Source organism: Pecten maximus, chromosome 3, assembly GCF_902652985.1.
Source record: "Pecten maximus chromosome 3, xPecMax1.1, whole genome shotgun sequence".
Lineage (NCBI taxonomy): Eukaryota > Metazoa > Mollusca > Bivalvia > Pectinida > Pectinidae > Pecten > Pecten maximus.
This window is the reverse complement of record NC_047017.1, coordinates 25126447-25145617: the sequence shown is the minus strand read 5'-3', so window position 1 is coordinate 25145617 and position 19171 is coordinate 25126447. Positions and strand designations below refer to the sequence as shown.

The window sequence follows — 19171 nt, the reverse complement described above, 5'->3', positions numbered from 1 at the left end:
TAAAATTGTATATAACCTTAAAACAAAAATGCCAGAGAACCATAAACAGTATACAATGTGTAGCAATACATATCAGTAAATCTTAAACCTTATAGTAACGGCGTATAATTACAATGAACAAGTTTTTATTTATTGACTTATTTTTTTTCTAAATCTGAAGAGCACTGATTGACCCCGATATTATGAATTGTACAAAGAGAATACGTAATAACTGAGAGATCACCTTCGGAACTTAAGAGACCGCACACGTATAACACACATTATTGTGTCATATTCACTGATATTTGTCCTTGGTGACACTCGGAATATCCTCGGTGTTTGTGTGTAGTGGTGAGAACTCGAAGTTGTAATGAGTCTGTTTCCATGTCCTGAAATATCACATTATCTTTCAGACAATTAGCACTGATGTGTTAGCAATGGGGCCTAATGGGCGACTTTTTGTACACAAATGTATTTCTAATGACACAGTTAAAAGTCGAATTTTAATGATTCATGTTATTTTAACACAGCTGTTATTGGTGATTTCCCCCACAAATCGCGATTTCTTCAAACCAGTTAAAATGGATTTGTTTAATAATTGAAAAAATTAAAATTAAAATGTGCATAATGTAGGTGCATCAATTAATTTAAATGATTGCCTTATTTTACTTACTTTTGAGACAAGTGCGCGGGGGTGTTTGAATTTGTATAAATAGTGATTTTCTTTTTAAAATAGTCTTAATTGGATTTATCTAGAATGTTAATGTGAAGATGAGCATGTACGTTATACAATGTACGTATAAGATTTGTCCGTTAATATCTTATTTTAATTACATCTGGGAAAGGGGCGGGAGACGTCGACCTTAGACACAGGTCGAGTACATACAGACTGGTGGTGTAAGTACGGATGATTCTGGCTCGCCACTTTTAACACTTAGAGTCATTGAGATGGTTTTCAATTGTCTATTTGAAGAAGACTTTTTATTTGTAACTTATTTCCTCCATGTTTACCGCGTCCCAAAAAATTCTGTATCGACGGAAACGTCACTCTTAACAGAAATTGCTAACGGAAATAGAGTTTTTTATTATCACTTTAGTCAAGCACGTCCTTAAGATGTTAATATAATGTAGTTATGATAAATCCAACCCATTAGCGGATTCAACTTATAATTTTTACTAAGATTGCAAAACATGCCACTTTTACTTGACACAGTACATGTATGACAATCGTTCTAGAATCTACAAAAAATAAAAGCACAATGCAACGGGCTTTCTGCCTGTGAGAAGAGATATGTATACTGTATAGACTTGCAATCTGACACAATGCTCCTGCACTGATGATGGCGAAAAGAAAATGATACTATATTGATCATTTACGACGTCCGTATTATGTACAACACGTGACCATGTATGCACTATGTATCACCGATCGACATATCTCAAGTAATTATTTCAATTAACAATTAAATGTTTATCAAAAGACTCATGAGCTAATAATGTTTATTTAGCATTACTTCCATTACTATCAATTATATTAACTATGTTGTAGATGTCCCACTGGCGACGTCTAATGGACGTATCACGCCGAGGTATCTGTAGGCGGTGTGGTCTACCGGAAGCCCTACAGGACCCGTACAGACTGTGGGACTCCTTGCCCTGCCCTCCTCCGTGGAACAAAGATATCATCTTCTCCACGGAGTGGAACCGGCGGCTCGGACTGGAGGAAGGATTACGGATCATTTTCAGGATCGCAAGACGATGTAACATCACAACACCAGATACACATCAACTTCCGGGACGCGTGGCGGCGTCCATGATACTGACGTCTTGTGAAGCTGGATGTCGCAGTGTTGTAGTACTTACGTGTCTGATTCTTCTCATCGCTGGAGTCTTTATAGTGGCCTACCTAATATACACGTGCGTATCCTAGTTACCTTATTACACGTGCGTATCCTAGTAACCTTATTACACGTGCGTATCCTAGTTACCTTATTACACGTACGTATCCTAGTAACCTTATTACACATGTGTATCCTACTTACCTTATTACACATGTGTATCCTAGTTACTTCATTACACGTGCATATCCTAGTTACCTTATTACACGTGTATTTCCTAGTTACCTTATATACACGTGTGTATCCTAGTTACTTTATTACACGTACGTATCCTAGTTACCACGTGCGTGTTCTAGTTACCACTTTCGTATCCTAGTTACCACGTGCGTATCCTAGTTACCACGTGCGTGTCCTAGTTACCACTTGCGTATCCTAGTTACCTTATTTCTCGTGCGTATCCTAGTTACCACGTGTGTATCCTAGTTACCACGTACGTATCCTAGTTACCACGTGCGTATCCTAGTTACCACGTCTGTATCCTAGTTACCACGTACGTATCCTAGTTACCACGTGCGTGTCCTAGTTACCACTTGCGTATCCTAGTTACCTTATTTCACGTGCGTATCCTAGTTACCACGTGCGTATCCTAGTTACCACATACGTATCCTAGTTACCACGTACATATCCTAGTTACCACGTACGTATCCTAGCTACCACATACGTATCCTAGTTACCACGTGCGTTTCCTAGTTACCACGTACGTATCCTAGTTACTACGTGTGCATCCTAGTCACCACCTGCGTATCCTAGTTACCACGTACGTATCCTATCTACCACATGCATATCCTAGTTACCACGTGCGTATCTTAGTCACCACATACGTATCCTAGTTACCACGTACGTATCCTAGTTACTACGTGCGCATCCTAGTTACATTATTACACGTACGTATCCTAGTTACCACGTGCGTATCCTAGTTACCTTACATACGCGTACATCATAGTTAAAATGTACATATCACACCCGTGTATATCATAGTTACAATGTACCTAGTATACACGTGTATATCATAGTTATCTAACATACACGTGTATATCATAGTTATCTAACATACACGTGTATATCATAGTTATCTAACATACACGTGTATATCATAGTTACCTAAAATACACGTGTATATCAAAGTTACCTAACATACACGTGTATATCATAGTTACTTAAAATACACGTGTATATCACAGTTACCTAACATACATGTGTATATCATTGTTATCTAAGATACACGTGTATATCATTGTTATCTAAGATATACAATGTACGTGCGTTCAATATATACCACATATGCCTGTATGTGTCATATAATGTACATCAGTAATGTAAAAGTGCGTATACACCGGGTTCAATCGTACTGACCGGGCGCCGGTGCTTACACCTGGGCGTCGATGAATTTTACACCCGGGCAACGATAATTTCTATAGAAAATGAACGCCGAAGATGGGATCGGAAGAACGGTTGAGATATTTTTTCTCTTTTTTGATGTGATAATGATGTCCTTCAAGGAAAAGAAACCAACCACGGAACAAAATGATAAATTGGCTATAACTTGCAAGGATAACTGACAGGAAAAGCACCTCTCATTTTTGCTAATTCGCCCACAGTGTAGGCGGGTATGACCAAATTATGCCGCAATCCACGAATTATGCAACATTTACAGCAAAATCCGCGATCGAAATGACTGTAAATCTCACAGTTTATCGGAATTAATTATTTTGACATTATCAATTTTCATTGGATTGGTTGGTAATAGTTAAAAAGGAAAATTAAACATTTCCGTATTTTACACCTGTGGCAACGAAGACGCTCTTGAGCTTTACACCCGGGCGCCGCAATTTGCTGACATGGTAGTGATGTAAAAATTACCAGAGTTGGCCTTTCGATGATTTTTGTTTATGTATTTTTTGCATTTATGCAATTCGTTACAATTAATTCACGGACAGACCTCTTTAAAGGGTCGAGGAAACGGAATTAAACACAGAAAAACCCTACCTACGTTTTTTTTTCTGAATTCAGCAAAGGTCTTACCACAATCCTTTATCATGTACACATGTGGATTGTTCATATTCGTGTTAAATTTTTTTTTTAAGTAATGGTGCGCATTATGCGCATATTTGATAAGGCTTTAAGATGTTTCTGAGCATTACACTTGTGATAACGATGGAGAACAAGGAATATACAATGTGTGGCCGATTGCGTTCCCTCTTCGGGAGATTAAATGTGTTTTCTGATAACATCACCTCTGCAACTTTTGAATGTATTTTTTCTGTTTTGTTTTTAGAATAAGACAAAAAATCGAGTAATACTGTGGCTTAATATGTATGATAATTATTGAAATATGATATACGTATAACCTCAGTGACGTCATGAGGCATTTGCGCAGACGCGACATCTTTCGAATTGGATTAGAAGTTTTAAGTTTTGCGCGGCCCATCTTTTACCTGCGGTATTAGGATATACGTATCTTGTAGCTTTTCGCCGTTGGGACCGTTAGGGCCGTTGACACCATATATTATGTGATGGAAGGCCAAATGCAGTTGGTGTATCATGTTAACGGACATTACCAGTTGAACGTCTCACGGTTGTCACACCACCGGTATTTGTATGGTCTGTGTGACCAGATGTATCCACTGTATCCAAGTGGTCTGTGTGACTCATCTTACACTAGTCTGTGTGACTAGATATCTTACTTTAGTCTGTGTGACAAATGAGAGACTGGTCTGTGTATCCTGATTACACTAGTCTGTGTGACTAGATAGAGGATATCTAACAGTGTCTTCAGTAATACCAAATATATTTCACGAGTGGGGCTAATATTTTGATATTTTTCACGAGTGCGCAGGTCACCTCTCCCCTCAATCCTGTATATTACATTTTTTATCAACGAAAAACCTACCCCGTATGCTAACTAGGCCTACAGCGATAATTTGTAAACAAAAAAAGTAGTTTCCCCTGTCCAGGTGCTGACATATATATGTCAGGCTTTCTGATTGGTCAATTATTTTGGTATTTTCTAATCATTAATTTGATTGGTCAAATCAGCAAAAGTGATATTATGATATTTTTCACTAGTGAAAAATATCACTTTTATAGAATGAATAATTTTTGATATTTCACTGGTAAAAATGTAATAAATATGTATATCTTACTTTAGCCTGTGTGACAAATGAGAGACTGATCTGTGTGCCCTGATTACACTAGTCTGTTTGACCGATGGTGGCTGATTACCTGTGTGACTGTGACTCGATATTAGCTGGATCCGTGACCAGTGACATTTGTGTTGTATCAGTGAGTTGGGAATAAGAATTACAGCGTTCCCAACGAAAGCTACATAGACTTAAGGTGTCACTGATTTTGAAATATATCACATGTAATTAGTGAGAGAAATGAGAGGTGAGAGAACCATTTTCGGTGGAAGTTATAAATACCGTATATAATGTATAGTGACTATTCTTCCCTTAAGTATTGGGGAATCAGTGTTCAAGTAATCCCGGTCGGTTCTTGTTACAACGTGCTAAATAATCCCGATGGTTTTAAGATATTGCGGTTTTGTCGCTATTCGTTTTTATTTATTTATTTTTTTTCTTTCAATTAAAAGAGGACTTTTCGATTAAGTTGATAATTCAGACATTGCTGAATTCAGAAAAAACGATTTTTGTACTTTTGCAATGAGCATATGGGATGGTAACCAATCCGGTACACCTGATTTCTCCGCTGGTGTTTAAGCAGTTTCGATTTAATGTAAACTTTATTTTTTTTTATTCATTCATTGGTAACACATTAAAAGTAGACACAATCAGAAAAAAAATACAGCATGAAATGGATTCAGAAACAAGTTTTTTAAAAACTTATATTAATCCGTCTCCGTTATTGACTCATCAATTTAGCATGGTAACAAAGTGGGAGAATGAATATGAATATTGAAATAACTCTATATTGGAAAGAGACAGGTAGTGGGAAATGATAAGATGAGAAGGGAAAGAGAAAGAGGGAGACTGCCGATACCATTGTTCGTCAAAAGTTAAGTTGTTGCTGCCAAAAAGTAATATTTCTGTCGAAATAGGATGTTTTAGGGCAAAGAGGGAACGATTTCGAAGGTCGGAAAAAAGTCTACAATGTAATAAAAAATGTTCGTTAGTTTCATCAACTTGACAGTAGGAGCAAAGTGGACTGTTTACCAGATTCCTACGAAACAAATAATATTTTAGTGAACTGCACTCCATCCTCAATCTTGCATGGTGAATCTGACCCAATCTACTGCCGATAAGAAAATATGGTGGGACTTTAAGATTTTGTGCGTTTAGATGATATTTTAGTTTTGTTATTGAGGGACTGGTTTTTATTCCATCAGGAAGTGCATTCCAAAGACTAATTACAGATGGCAGAAAGGATTTCATGAAAAGGCTTGTGCGACCGGAAGGTGGACGGAAATTATTACCTAATCTAGTGTTATGATCATGAATATTATTATTTCGATGAGGAAGTAATTCTTGAAGATACTGGGGAAGGAAACCATGAACTATTTTATGAAAGTGGATAATCTTGTGATGTTTGCGTCTTTGTTCTAGTGGAAGCCAGCCTGTTTCAAGATAAAGTTTTACCCTACTAGTAAGTCTAGTTCCACCAGTAACAATCCTTGCTGCTTCTAATTGAAGATCTTCTAATATGTCTGATTGGGCTTTGGAGAGGTTGTCCCAGATTATGTCTCCATATTCAAAAATTGGACGAATCATAGAAAAATACAGAGTTTGAAGTGATGCACGATCTAAAGTAAGCTTAAATCTACGTAGCATATTTAATTTGGGTGAAATTTTAGATTTTAGAAAATTTATGTGAACCGTCCACCCACCATTTTCCGAAAGAAATAAACCAAGATGTTTATGTGAGGTAACAGCAGTAAGTAAGGTATTAGTCATAGTTAATGGAGGATGTAGTGGGTTATTTGTCTTTTTAGATATTAATAAGGTTTCAGTTTTTGCAGGATTAAATTTAACCAACCACTTAGATGACCATTCATGAATCTTATTTAAATCGTGATTTATAATATCTGTAGTGTTTCTAACTGTATCGACAATGACGTATAAGGATGTATCGTCTGCAAATAACTTTATATTAGCTCTTATGTCTTCCACAATATCGTTAATGAATATTAAAAACAACAACGGGCCAAGAATTGAACCTTGGGGAAGTCCGGCTTTTACATTTGACCAATTAGAGAATTTACCATTAATTACTACTCTTTGTTTTCGATGAAGAAGATAATTTTTGAACCAATTTAGTAGAGAACCCCTTATCCCAATACATGACAATTTACATAAAAGTCCCTTATGCCAAACACAATCGAATGCTTTACTAACATCAAAGAATACCATTCTTATTTCTTTACCATTATCTAAAGCAGAGTAAATATCATGAGTGATAGCAAGTAGTTGATTAATGGGTGAATCGCAACGCCTGAATCCAGATTGGAAAGGGGAGAGTAGAGAGTGAGTATGTAAGAACTTGTAAACATATTTATAAACACATCTTTCCATGAGTTTACCAATAATGGAAAGTAATGAAATAGGTCTATAATTAGTTAAGATGGATTTACATTCTTTTTTGTGCACAGGCGTGACATTAGCTGACTTCCATTCTGTAGGAAAGATACCAGATTCGAGAGATTTGTTAAATAAAGAACAAAGAGGTTTACATATAATATCAGCAGATTCCTTGAGTAATCTAGCATTTACAAGATCAGGACCAATGGCTTTAGAACAATCAAGATTCAGTATTGCATCCTTAACATCAGTAGCAGTTATGTTAATATTAGATAGATTATAGTTATGTCCATAGTCAATATTAGGCAAAGCAGTGTTAGTATCATCAATATTAGATTGGGAACAGAAAAAATCGTTGAATAAACAAGCTTTTTCGAAATCGTCAGAGATGCAAGTGTCATTATGAAGAAGTGGGGGTATTGAAGAGTTTTTACGATTAGGAAATAATGAGTATACAGTTTTCCACCACTTCTTCACACTGAGATTTGAAGGTTTCCGAAGGTTTTCACAGAGGTTATTGACATATGCGACTTTAGCCTTTTTAATAGAATTGATACATTTATTACGAATTTGGCGGAAACTTGTCCAGTGAGCATCTGTTGGAGAACGTTTGGCTCTTTTGTGGGCACGTTTGCGTTTACGAATTAATCTTTTGATTTCATTTGACATCCAGGGTGGTTCATTAGATCGTACAGTGATAATTTTGTTAGGTATACATGTTTTAGCAATTGCAAGCAATATGTCTGTAAAATTTTTGACCGAATCATCAATATCATCAACGACGATCAGTGTATTCCAGTTTAAATCATTCAATTTCCCTCTAAATAAATCGTAATTTCCCTCATCGAAGAGCCAAATGTTACGCTTAAAACTTTGCTGGATCGGTTTAGTTATATTAAAAGAACAGAAAGTAGGACAATGGTATCTAACCGGTTGGTCAAGGAAGCTCTCTCCGACAATACATTTACTAATTATGCTACTATCACTAACACACACAATATCTAAAAGTGAGTTTGAGGATTCAGTAAAAAATGTTGAGGATTCTACTAATTGAGACAAGTTATAGAGAATAAGCATATCTCGCAAGTGAGAGGACTGATTTTCGACCAACAAGTTAGCGTTGAAATCACCTGTAAATACAATGTTAGTTATACCCGTGTTAAAGGCTTGTTCAACAGAGTGAGATATGTGAGACCAGGTGATAATTGGAGAATTTGGAGGTCTATAAAAAGTACCATACAAAAACTTCTCTGTGCCAAGAACTATTTCCAACCATACACATTCTATGGTTGGTAATTCTAGATCTTGCCTTCGTTTTGCAGATATCGTATCTTTAACGTAGACCGATATACCACCACCAATACGGTCAGGCCTACAGTAACAGAATGGGTCAGAGTAACCAGGCAAGCTGAGTTCCGGAGAGGTATCAGTGACTTTTAGCCAAGTCTCAGTAAATGATAATATAGAGTATTTGTTAAGTTCGGTATAAAGTATATCGACTTTGTTATTAAGACTTTGAACATTGAGATGGACGAAAGAAAAGTTACGATCAAGATCAAGCTGATCACTTATATTTGAAAAAAGTGATGATGAAGATGAATTCAGAGACGAAGGACCAGGATTTACTTCAATATCGCCAGACAATATTAGTTGCCACTGGATAAGCGAAAAAAAGAGAGAAAACAGACAAGCAATGTCTACTAAAGAAACGATAATATTGTATGAGAACTTACCAAGACAAAAATTGCGGATGGAATTGATTTGAGATCTAACAAATGACAAACAAATTAATAGAATCAGTAGTAATAACCCAACGCAAAGAGACTTGAGGATACTCAAATAGATGACATAGTTTGAGGACTGAACACAGTTGTTAAAGCTACCAATTCGAGCACGATATAGCGTTAGACTAACTGGCATTATGTAATGCCAAATAAGGTAATGTAAGAATCAGAATTGTGTGCAAGAACTGGTAGTTCAGCATATAATGAAATCAATGGCATAATAGGCAAGGCAGAAGGGGATCGAGAATAGAAAGGAAACAGAAAAAGTATAAGTAAGGTAAGTAGGAAAGCAAACATCAAGGTAAATATGCTAAGGATGGAATCAGAGCGGACCAGGGTATCAATACATTTATATATTTGTAGAGTGATACGATGTTTATCAGTGGAAATTATCGTTAAAGTTTCGATTTGTCACTATGGACTAATGTAAATAATACATGTTACTTGGAGTAGGTGGGTTTTGCTGTGTTTACTTCCGTTTCCTTGACCCTTTAAACAGGCCTGTCCGTGAATGAAATGTACCGAATTGCATAAATGCAAAAAATACATAAACACAAATCATCAAAAGGCCAACTCTGGTAATTTTTACATCACTACCATGTCAGCAAATTGCGGCGCCCGGGTGTAAAGCCCAAGAGCGTCTTCGTTGCTACAGGTGTAAAATACGGAAATGTTTAATTTTCCTATTTAACTATTACCAATCAATCCAATAAGACTTGACAATGTCAAAATGATTAATTCCGATAAACTGTGAGGTTTACAGTCATTTCGATCGCGGATTTTGCTGTAAATGTTGCATAATTCGTGGATTGCGGCATAATTTGGTCATACCCGCCTACACTGTGGGCGAATTAGCAAAAATGAGAGGTGCTTTTCCTGTCAGTTATCCTTGCAAGTTATAGCCAATTTATCATTTTTTTCCGTGGTTGGTTTCTTTTCCTTGAAGGACATCATTATCACATCAAAAAGAGAAAAAATATCTCAACCGTTCTTCCGATCCCATCTTCGGCGTTCATTTTCTATAGAAATTATCGTTGCCCGGGTGTAAAATTCATCGACGCCCAGGTGTAAGCACCGGCGCCCGGTCAGTACGATTGAACCCGGTGGTATATGATACAACAGCTACTTGCTTTTATAGATATGATATGCCACGTTCACTGTTACAAGGTACATAACTCTTATTGTTTTGCCTGCACATCTCTTATCTAAACCCTCGGCCGACGGGAGATAACTCATTCTTCCTGTAAATTACAAAAAAAAAAAATAATAATATAAAAAAAAACCAAAAAAAAACCCGTCACAACTTATGTGCATATCACCTCAGAAATGACGAAGTTATAGAAAAAGAAGTGAAAGTTTGATAGAAAACTGGGTTCTGAATCATCAAAAGTCGAAAATTGTCAAATCAGTACTAAACTATATAGTGCACTCCACGATATTTTACACTTGTTTAGTTCTATTCTAATTGTTCTTCAGCATTTTCACTTTTTCGACTTCAAGAATTTAGTCCAGTGTTTCAGAAATAATAATACATGTGTATGGTACATTTGTTATTCACTATTCAGGATATACAGATTTCATATTAGGTAATAGTATACATGGTATTGGACATAGAAGATATTACAAAAAACGCTAAAGTACCTGTGCTGGTCCATTTTCTCATATTTAAAGGTAATATTCACACGTAGATTTTTTTAGTCATTTTCCTTTATTATTTTTTATCAAGAAGCATAATCATTTTACATGATCTTTTGGACTGCTTGAAAACTACATGGAAATGTTGATATCAAGTAAAATAATGATTCCCCACTTACTCAAGGTTACAGTATTTTTTTGCTTTTCAAATGTCAATATTACAATTGTATATAAATATATTTCTGTATGTAATTTTACAATTTAATATTGATATTTCTACATCAGTTTTAGCATCCATTTCTATAAATACCATGTTAAATGACATACAAAATATATCTCAATTCACTCAAACATAAAAGTCCGACTCTGATTTTAAATAAGTATACAATTCGTGTGCATTTGAAAGAGATTCAAGGTTCATCCTTGTCATACCCGTTAGTCCCTTCGTGACATTCTCACATGAAGTGAACCATAATTTTTCTTTCTGATTTACAAAATGTTTGAGATCGTTATGATAAGTTCTTGCTATAACGCCATCAAATTCAGAGATATCGGAGTTACCTCCCCTCTTCCACTATTATTCGGAATGTGGAAACGAAATTTTCGTGTGCTTGTTCATTAGTGTTTCAGCTAACTCTTTTTTTACGTCAAAACTTTCGTCTATGTATCACAATAAATAACATTAAGTTATGTTAAGGACTATTGACAAGAAAAACAAAACATTTTTTTTTGTCGAAATAAGTATGTAACTTTATCTCACTTATTATTACGATACACACAATGGAATTTAAGTCAATCTTAACAACCAACATCCCCGGCAAGCCTCGAGGCTAAATGTTTTTGAAGCTATGAGGTGTCATACGCGTCCTTGACATGGGGACACCTCGTCTCAGACATCCAAATAAAGCCTGCTTAGATATTGTACGTCTTTAGGCTGTTCTTGATGAAAATATCACTTGACTGAATCTAATTAAAACATAAAATAGCTGTTTTCGTGATAAAAATAAAATACAGAGCATTTGGGAAACATACGTTCAGGCTAATCCGCTGTTGGTTTATAATGAGTAGACTAATCTTTGTCGCCAAAATAGACATATAAACGAATTATAGTCGGCTAGAGATGGTAATATAAGTAACTTTTAACAACATGTAAGGATTCCTCGGTGTCATTTGGGTCGAAAGTGTTTGTGTCAAGTAAAGAAAACCACAGGAGACCAATTAGTTGGAAAATGGCACCAGCCGTAGAAATCAGAGGGGACCAACGTCCGCGAGTCTGGTCTGGTACAGATACCAGTCCCGTAATTCCTCCCTGCCGTGTCCTTGATAGCAAATTGATACAGAAGGTCTGAAAGAATAAAAGTCAACTATGGGAAATAAATAAATAAACTCTACATCTTTAAAGCCAATAGCTTAACTTTCATGAACACATTCATTTTTGATGCAGAGTAACAGATATGCCCGACAGCCTAGTGATAAAATCGTCAGAGTTGATTTTGGTGTAGTTCCTATACGTCGTCTTCAAATGGTATGTTTAGGCCTAGCTATTGTTTTCTTTTTATTTATTTATCAAATTATATTGGTAATATGGAATGGTCAGTTTGATAGAATAACATGAAAAGCCAATATGAATTATCCCAGGAATCATTATTGGTTATTGCTATCCACTCGCTTTTTTCTGGATTTCCAAAACTTCGGCTCCTAGCGTCACTCAAGTGTCCTAGAGAGATGAAAACAGCTGTGTTATGTCTCTAGCATCAATGGCGGGTCCTAGAAAGACAAACCAGCTGTATGATGTCTCTAGCATCACTGACGGGCCCTAGAAAGACAAAACTGCTATATGATATCCCACACATCACTGACGTGTCCTTTAAGGACGAAACAGCTGTATAATATCACTAGCACCACTGACGAGACCTAGAAAGACGAAACAGCTGTATGATGTCTCTAGCACCACTGACGGGCCCTAGAAAGACAAAACTGCAATATGATGTCCCACACATCACTGACGAGTCCTTTAAGGACGAAACAGCTGTATGATATCACTAGCACCACTGACGAGTCCTAGAAAAACAAAACTGCTATATGATATCCCACACATCACTGACGAGTTCTAGAAAGACAAAACAGCCATATAATGTTCCTACAATTACTGACGAGTCCTAAAAAGACCAATAGCTGTATGATGCCCCTAACATCACTGACGAGTCCTAGAAAGACAAATAGCTGTATGATGCCCCTAACATCACTAACGTGTCCTAGAAGTACGAAACAGCTGTATGATGTCTCTAGCACCACTGACGGGCCCTAAAAAGACAAAACAGTTATATATATAATGTCCCGAACATCACTGACGAGTCCTACATGTAGGAGGACGAAACAGCGTTATGATGTCCTTAGTACCACTGACGAGTACTATAAGGAATACACAGTAGTATTATGCAGTTTTATATTAATTTCATACATATACTTCATCTATCACTAAATTGTTAATTGAAGGTTTTGTTTATTTTTTTTATCGTATGAACAATATTTTACAATGAAATGTCTCGCACTAATCAATTCCCTAATAACTAGATTAACTATACCATGCATGTAAGGATTCAGACAAGATGGAGACTATTGTAATCACACGAGTTTAATTGTATATCAATATAATAACGAGACCATACATACGTGTTCTCCAGTGTAATAAAGATACACACATGTTTTATCAGTATAACATATATCAACATACGTATGTATATAATTGTCATAAAGAAACGATGTACGTTTATCAGAGAGGTGCAGCAGAGACCAGCACACCTGCCAACACAGTTTAATGAATGGATACATACGCTCGTGCGATTTCAATACCATTCACATATGTTTATGACTTTAATATTTAAACAATTAACACACGTTTTTATGAGCCTAAAACTGATGAGAACACATGTACTAATCGTGATTCTTATTTTCTGTGTGTTCCTTGTTTCAGATCGGAGCGCCACAGGAAGTTGACCATCGCCGGTAAGAAGGCGAAACGACGTTGGAATTCAGCGCCTCCGGAGGTAATGGTCCCCAAGCCTAATAAGCTACCGTGTATGACCTTGACCTCATTACGTACAGAAACAAGCCTCGACAAACTCCATATTTGACATTTCATTTCCTGAACTCGATCTAAAGCCCTTTGTAAAATTGATTTGCTAAAATACGCTATGCCGGAATGATTGAGCGGCCTGTCCCTAAGTAGCTCATCGTGTCAGTCAAATCCAGAAAGTCCCTCTCCACGATACATCCAACAGGCTCATCTCATCCCGTAACCCAATTTTAGAAGCCTCCATTGATGTGTGTATAAGTGCTGGAGGGAAAGAATATCCTAATTGTAGGTTAGATGTCATTACATTGGTAGGAGAGGGTACGTGTTGGAAACAACTTACACTTTGTCACTACATAATATCCTGTTCTATTCATGTAGTTAGGATTCATTAATAATTTATGTTTTACACTTTAATTGAAATACATTTTAAAATATCAACTACTTATTCACACAGTTATGAAGTTATATAGGAGTTATAAATACATTTTATCATATAAAAATGTATGTTCAAACGTTACGTAAACCCTCCATAGTACAAAAGGTATACCAATCTAAAGATGTTATCGGTATGTTTTGTCGAGCACAACTACATGTAGTTTCTACAAGATACCTGCTCCGGCTAATCCTATAAGTCGCTGTGCTAGTGACCGGAAATGTCCCCAGTCGAAGCTTCCGTGGTATCTATATACAGCTGAGTCTAGATATTGTTGATCTACTACATACCAATATGTATATATCCACTGGTTAGATAGCCTACGATGCTATTTTCAGCGGACGGTATCAAGGAGTGCTATCTAAGAATTCCCAATGGAGACTCCTTGGATTTGGCGTTGTCTTCACGACATATCCACGACATATCCAGGATGTCGCTTTAAAATAACATAAAGCATATGTCAACCCGAAATGAGTGTCACGATCCACAGGATGATCGGGCGGCACAGTGGTAGTACGCTTGCCTTTCACTTTCATAATTGCTGTAAATAAATGGAATTTACATCTTACAAATTCCAGCGCACATAGATAGTAAAACAAATGATATCGTTATTGTATAGTAATCGTTGTTTTTATACAGTTTCATATTGCGTGGCATAAAACGACTATACCGCATATGGAGATGAAACATGTGTTCTGTTTCCTGAATCACATGTGATACCTTTTAGTATTTTTTGTTTCAAGTCCAGCTGTGCCTTAAACCATTTAAGTCTTAAGTCATAATTCCAATGATACTCGTGACTCAAGAACTTCCTCGTTTGTTGAGGCCCTGCTGGTAGGGCTTAAGAATTTTACTTGATGTCAATATTGCATGGAATTTGGGACCTTATCCTTTCTCTTCTTTCTATCAAATCGATTCTTCCTACTGTCTCCCTCTGAGTAGGCAGGGTCGTAACCCTTGGTAAGTGAAGATGCCCTCGACAACACCTCACGTTTGGCCTTTACTTTGGCGTTCTGGTTCTGAGGAAGGATTAGGGTTCTGTCCCTTGGCCGAGGCATACCATAATTTATAAAAAGGCAGTTGCTACTCCTGCTTAGCACTCGGTATTTTTGGGAGTAGGACGACAGGTTCGCCCGTTGTCAGTATAATGTGAGTGAGTGGGGTGACCTGTTGTGTGTCTTCGTTAGTATGTTTCAGTCAGGTAGCACTATCAAGTCGGCATTAGTTCCGGAGGAGACAAGCATACCCCAGCCTCCCCGAATACGCATGTATCTCGTACATAGGTAGGCCGTCCTGAAATGTTCATATCTGTTGATACATCTGGAACGTTAAACAATCTTAAACTTAACCACATTTGTTGCCCCTAATATCTTTAACAACCCTTACAAGGACAATTTTTTATTCAATATACACTGTATATATTACCAAATTGATATTCCAAGATGTCATTTACTCTTGTATCCTCTGTACAGTCCTTTTATATCCCAGGATCATGTGTCGTTTTGTGCACATATTGCTATTTTCCTTATATCTATACCGAATGCTATTTCAATGCAGGATAAAACAATAAAACACTGTAATTTTAAACATTTGGAGTCTAAAATTCCTATGATCGAAATATGTCATTTTTAACAAATAAACGGATTTGTTATTACACGCATTGAAATACACTGTTATATAGTATGTGTCTATGATGACTAAGGTGCACTGCTTCAGTGTTGACGGAAGCTGGTTGCTCTACAGTCTAACTCCGTTAGATACTAATATCTGATGACAGAGAACAGGACAAACAGTTCAGCCGTTGTTAAGTTGGCTCGTGTTAGGGAGATCGTGCCATCACTATAGTAAAACCTATTAGTTATTTATGAATTGACCAATATCACACGGACAAAGCGAAAGTGTCCAAGATAATTCAAGATAATTCGGCATAATTCGAAAATCAATGAGACGGGCTATAAGTTTATGTTTACTACCTTTTAATCATACAGATAGAGTTATTTACAGCAGCCATCCTTATATTGGTGTTTAGTTAGACAATTTATTGTCCGAGCGCCCAGTATATTTTATCCATTACCTCCTATTAATATCTGTTTGACAGCCACCCCGGCGTTGCTAACTGAAGCACAGCGCCATTTTCAAGGCACTTTTGATCAGATAACGCGTGGCACGAGATAGGGCCAGTGGTCAAAGCTGATAATGTTTCTCCTGACTGCCGATAGCGCCCGTGGTCAATGTTAAAACCGTCTGTGATTGATCAAATCACGAGATCTGAGAAAACTTATTGGACATTTTACTACGTGACCCGCAGGTACACAGCATTGTATGTATCGCTGTTGTTTTCGTTAATTACAGCCAATCTCATGTGAATCAATCTTTCTACATTGCAGAGGAAGGCGAACGGTGACAGCAGCCATGTGTCATTTGGGGGACAAACGGAAGTGAAGAATGACATATGCAGACGGGAACTCTATGTGACACTAGAGGGCGTTGGAGGGTCGCCACCTACCGGAGAAAATGTTAGATTTATGCACCATTGCCAGTTAAATACCTATGGAAATTTACCAGACACTCCTGTGGCAGGGCATTCAAATTTAAATATGTCAATGAAAGGTCAAGGCCGCATTGATGGAAATTCCCCAGTATCTCCGACAGTGACCACTTTTCAGTCCGACACGAAAAGTGAAGGACGAGGCGATCCCATTGATCATTTTTATGAAACCCTTGGTAGGAAATCGTCAACAAAATCAAACACCAGCGATGAATATAAACAATTCCGAGACAACAGTGTGAAACTTGAAACTCCCATAGAGGAGGATTCACGGACTACTGGCGAAGACAAATCACCAGTAGATCATTTGTATGAAACACTCTCCCTACGAAACGGGCTTAAGTCCAAACTGGATTTCCCGTCGTGTGGTAAAACTGTGGACACACCACTTGCGGGGAATGTTGTGAGAAGGTGGGAATACCAAGCGACACTAAATCGCAAGGCTCGGATAAGGTGGACTGATGACCTCGAAGGGTGATAAAGTTCTATGTCCTTGCTACATGGGGGTGTACTTAAGTTATTCATATATGTCTGAATGTATGTGTGAATGGATTGAATGATGTATACTATGCATCGATAGATCTGTACTGTACGCAAAACTGTATTTTGATATTGCAACTGCTGACAAGGTTCTCAATGTACAGTTTCATTAGCAATTGTCTTTGAAATTTAACTATTGGCAGTGATATTTTACACAAAGGCATATATCTATAATATACAAGAAAAAAAACGAAATATCGCACATAGGCAAAAAGTGTTTCTATGTCTTTAGATTGAATAGTGTCTGAGTACACCGACGCAGAAACAAAAAATTGTAACTCAGGATTGCTAAATGATTAGGAAAACATGAACAAAAAATCCATATCGTATAAGATCAAGATGTCAATTATAAAACTTTCCTTTAGTCTTCATCAATTTACATCTTTCGAAATCCTGTTTTGTAAATTGTTTCTGACGGCAGCTGGAATCTATAACGGGGTTCGCGATACTGGAGACAAGTCCTTGAACATTGAATTGCTATTGAGAGATGTGTTCTATATTTCCTTGTACTTTATCAAGGACCTCCTTGTGAATCTTCTTGTTGTCTCCGTATTATTAGCAATAAGAATACTGTTGAATGGTCTAACGATTCCTGTACGTTATGCATCTGTTTATCTTACAGAGAGAATAAAGAGAGATTGCTGGTAGTTAAGAGGTCATAAGTACATGTATGATTGACAGTTTATGTTTGATTGATTTGAGTTCTGAGAGCAGATACGATGATTGTTAAAAAAAAACCACTGGCTACATAATAAATATATAAATATATAAATATATATATATATATATGTGTGTATAATTTAAACCTTGTATATATAGATGAGCATTAATTATTATGTGTACGTTTCAGCTACATTCCGTAATTTATATTGGCCTAAATGTAACTGGCATTTATTATGTAGAGTTATCTCCGCTGTGACTGCAAGTGTCATTCGAAACTTCTCGGGTGTGTTTGATAACCTACTTATCACATGTAGTAAACCGTTCTAATATTTTAGGATACGGTAAGTGTACTGTATCAAAATGTAACAATATAGCAAACAGTCGAAAACTCCTCGTATATGATAAGCTCTACCGATGATACAGTAATTAATGGCGTTATACTAGTAACACCGTAATTTTTGCTTTGTATTTGATGTTCTGAATATGAATACTTATTATATAGACATGCCCCATCAAAATGATATGTAATGATGTGTTTTCGATATGTATATGTATACACAACGACAAATTAAAGTTCTCTTCTTTCAGCTCGAGTTATGTGTTAGTCAATACACTATCGTATAATTCTGTGTAGCAACACACCCATCTTCTGTGTTTAAAAAAAGTTTCACTCTTATAATAATACACATATCCTTAACGTATATTAAACAATCAGTACCTTTGGACTAAATTAATGATATATATAGAGGTTGCACAACGAGTGATTGTTGTATATGGTCTTTCTTTTACTCGAGTTAGTTATTTTTCATAAGTTACAAAAAACATGAACATTCGGAGGAATTCTGAAGATAATTGACCTGTACCAACGTGTGTTCTTTTTCAAACATCAGGTGGGGTTTAAGAATATACCCTAAAGTAAAATGCCGCTAATTAATATGCAAAACTGACGATTGCGGAAATGTATGGAAATTTTAAAATTTATTACAAATATCAATCAAAGCATTAATTTGATAGAAGTATCTATATATTTTTTGAAAATATGAAAAAAACAACTGCGAACTTCCTCATGCGCTATCATTTC

The 19171-nt window shown here is 36.6% G+C and overlaps 1 protein-coding gene across 4 annotated transcripts in view; it reads left to right on the top strand.

Annotated features, from left to right (window-relative positions):
• Positions 1-18677, top strand: part of LOC117323683 — a 44185-nt gene extending 25508 nt beyond the window's left edge. For all 4 annotated transcript variants that reach the window (XM_033879058.1, XM_033879059.1, XM_033879056.1 and 1 more), the window contains 3 exons: positions 1529-1896; positions 13805-13877; positions 16727-18677. In XM_033879058.1, coding sequence (XP_033734949.1) covers positions 1529-1896; positions 13805-13877; positions 16727-17365 — 1080 coding nt within the window. In that variant the 3' untranslated portion in view covers positions 17366-18677. The remainder of the gene's footprint in view (positions 1-1528; positions 1897-13804; positions 13878-16726) is intronic.
• The last annotated feature ends 494 nt before the right edge of the window (positions 18678-19171 follow it).